The following is a 2,756-nucleotide window of genomic DNA, read 5'->3' on the forward strand; positions in this document are numbered from 1 at the left end:
ATTGAATAACAATATCTTTCTCTTATTTAAAACAAATGAAGCCGATTCCATTGACTAAACAGCAAAAACAAACACCAATTTCAGAAAACAGAGAAAAATAAATAACAACGTTTTTATATTTTTTAAAAGAAATTCAGCCGATTCCATTGACTATTCAGCAAATATAAATCAATAACGTGATTAGATTTAGATGAAGCTATATATTGCACTGCCTTAACTCCAAAATCCAAGAAGAAAAATATTAAGAGAAGAAACACAGACACAATAAGCACAATGCTAATCATAATCTCTTCCACTTTTCTCTTTCTTTTTCTTCTAATCAAATTATATTCCTATTCTTCAGAAACCAAAAACTCACCTCCAAGATTACCTTTAATAGGAAATCTTCATCAAATTGGTTCCTTCCCTCACCGTAATTTTTATGCTCTTGCCAAAAAGTATGGTCCTTTCATGCAAATGTATTTTGGTAAAGTTCCTATTCTTGTCATCTCATCCGCTGAAGCTGCACGTGACATAACCAAAACTCATGATCATGTCTTTGCTAACAGACCCCCCAAGATTAACTACGACATACTTTTGTATAACTTCAGAGATGTTTCATCTGCTCCATATGGAGAGTATTGGAGACAGTTGAGAAGCATTTGTATGTTACATCTTCTTAGTGCTAAGAGGGTTAAATCTCTTCGCGCTGTGAGAGAGGAAGAACTTGTTTTAATGATGGACAAAATAAGAGACTACTCTTCGAAATCATTACCGGTGAATTTAAGCGAATTGATCGCGTCCAAAACTAATGATGTGGTTTGCAGGGCTACATTGGGAAATAAGTATAGTGGGGAAAGTGGGACAGGATTTGCTAAGTTGATGATGGATTTTACTGAGTTGCTTGGTACTTTTATGGTTGGGGACTATGTTCCTAGCCTTGATTGGATGACACATCTTTCTGGATATTACTCAAGAGCAAAGAAGGTTGCCAAACAATTTGACGATCTTTTGGAGGGTGTAGTCGAGGAACGTTTCAATAATCCCAAAGGTGATGATGAAGAACAGACTGATTTGGTTGATGTTTTGCTTTGGATCCAAAGGATAGAATCACTCGGCTTTCCCATCGATAGAACAACCATAAAGGCTTTGTTACTGGTAAGTGTTAAACTATAAATCTCTATATATTATACTGTCTCTAACTCCGTGTGTCTTTATGTCTCTGGTCTTCGTTATAAGAAAAAAATTATTTTTCAGATTTATTGAATAATTCTGAACTATATTATACAGGATATGTTTGTTGCGGGTACAGACACCATATCAACTTTGTTAGAATGGGAAATGTCGGAACTCTTGAAGAATCCACACATGATGAAGAGATTAAAAGAAGAAGCAAGGACAGTGGCGAATGGAAGAACATACATAACTGAAGACGATTTAAGTAACATGAAATACTTAAAGGCGGTCGCTAAAGAAGCACTACGGATGTATCCTCCGATTCCACTACTAGTCCCTCGAGAATGTAGACAAGACGTGAAAGTAAATGGATACAACATTAAAGCAGGGACAAGAGTTTTTATCAATGCATGGGGAATTGCAAGAGATCCAAGATATTGGGATCAACCAGATGAGTTCAGGCCAGAGAGATTCTTGGATACATCGGTGGATGTGAAAGGAATAGATTACCAGTTGATTCCGTTTGGATCGGGGAGAAGAGGTTGTCCAGGACTAGTGTATGCTATGGCTGCAAATGATCTTGTGTTGGCGAACCTTGTGCATCAGTTTAACTGGGAGTTACCTGGTGGTGCTGGGGCCAAGGTGGATATGTCTGAAGCATTTGGTTTTACTGTCCACAGGAAGTTTCCTCTTATGGCATATGCAGCAGTTTCTAATCAGAACTGAATGATGGAGTAGGAAGCAATAATGGAGATTGAATTATTTGTGTCTGTGTGTCTTATTGGAATTTATATAAATTAAATTTGAAAGTTTAAATTAATGTCCAGAATAGTTATGAATAAATTAAAAGTATACTATAATGATAGCAAATATGACAGAAACTGAATAATACAATAGAAGATGATTTATTATAGGGAAATACATTATTTTTAAAAGAGTGAAGACCCATTTTGGTCCCTCACAATAATCACACAACTCAAATTAGTCCCTCACAAAAAAAAAGGACTCAATTTAATCCCTTACAAAATTTAACCGGACCATATTAGTCCTTAAGTTAATATTTTTACCAAATCGGTTTTTTTTATACTTTTAAACCGTGACTGGACTGCCACGTTGGCTTTTATTTTTCTTTTTCATTTTTTAAAATACTAAATTAATTTTTAATTATAATTTCATTTTTAAACAACTCTGAATTAATAATATCAAAAAAGCAAAAGAAAAAATTTATATGAAATTGAACCTATCACCTTTAATCAATATCTTAACTCCTTACCACTAGTCCAATGTATATTCATGACAAATAATTCTTATAATTTTTAGAAATATTAAATAATGTAGAATTTAAAACAAAACAAAAAAGTTAAAATTTGTACCAACTGGGTCTTAAATTCAAATCCATTCAAGTTAAATAATAGTCACTTTACAACTATACAAGTCAATTTATATTGTTAATATTACAAATAATGAATACTTAAGTTAATAATTCAGAACAAATATTTACTTATTTCAAAAAATAAATATTTACTAATATTAAATAATACAAAAATTTAAAAATAAAACTAATAAAATATAAATCCTAAATAAAATTAATCAAATAAAAA

At 32.4% G+C, this 2,756-nt stretch overlaps 1 protein-coding gene across 1 annotated transcript; it reads left to right on the forward strand.

Moving 5' to 3' along the window:
• The first annotated feature begins 204 nt into the window (after positions 1–204).
• On the forward strand, positions 205–1,971 carry LOC131636667 (cytochrome P450 736A117-like). The gene is made up of 2 exons (XM_058907282.1): positions 205–1,137; positions 1,270–1,971. The coding sequence occupies exons 1-2, from the start codon at positions 274–276 to the stop codon at positions 1,879–1,881; spliced, it is 1,476 nt and encodes a 491-aa protein (XP_058763265.1). The 5' UTR covers positions 205–273; the 3' UTR covers positions 1,882–1,971.
• Positions 1,972–2,756: the final 785 nt, after the last annotated feature.

Source organism: Vicia villosa, linkage group LG1, assembly GCF_029867415.1.
Source record: "Vicia villosa cultivar HV-30 ecotype Madison, WI linkage group LG1, Vvil1.0, whole genome shotgun sequence".
Taxonomy (NCBI): Eukaryota; Viridiplantae; Streptophyta; class Magnoliopsida; order Fabales; family Fabaceae; genus Vicia; species Vicia villosa.

Excerpts from the sequence above, each read along its gene's own strand:
- LOC131636667 (XM_058907282.1), top strand. The coding sequence starts at position 274 with ATGCTAATCATAATCTCTTCCACTTTTCTCTTTCTTTTTCTTCTAATC. Across the intron at positions 1,138-1,269 it reads CCATAAAGGCTTTGTTACTG|GATATGTTTGTTGCGGGTAC; the intron begins GTAAGTGTTAAA and ends TATATTATACAG.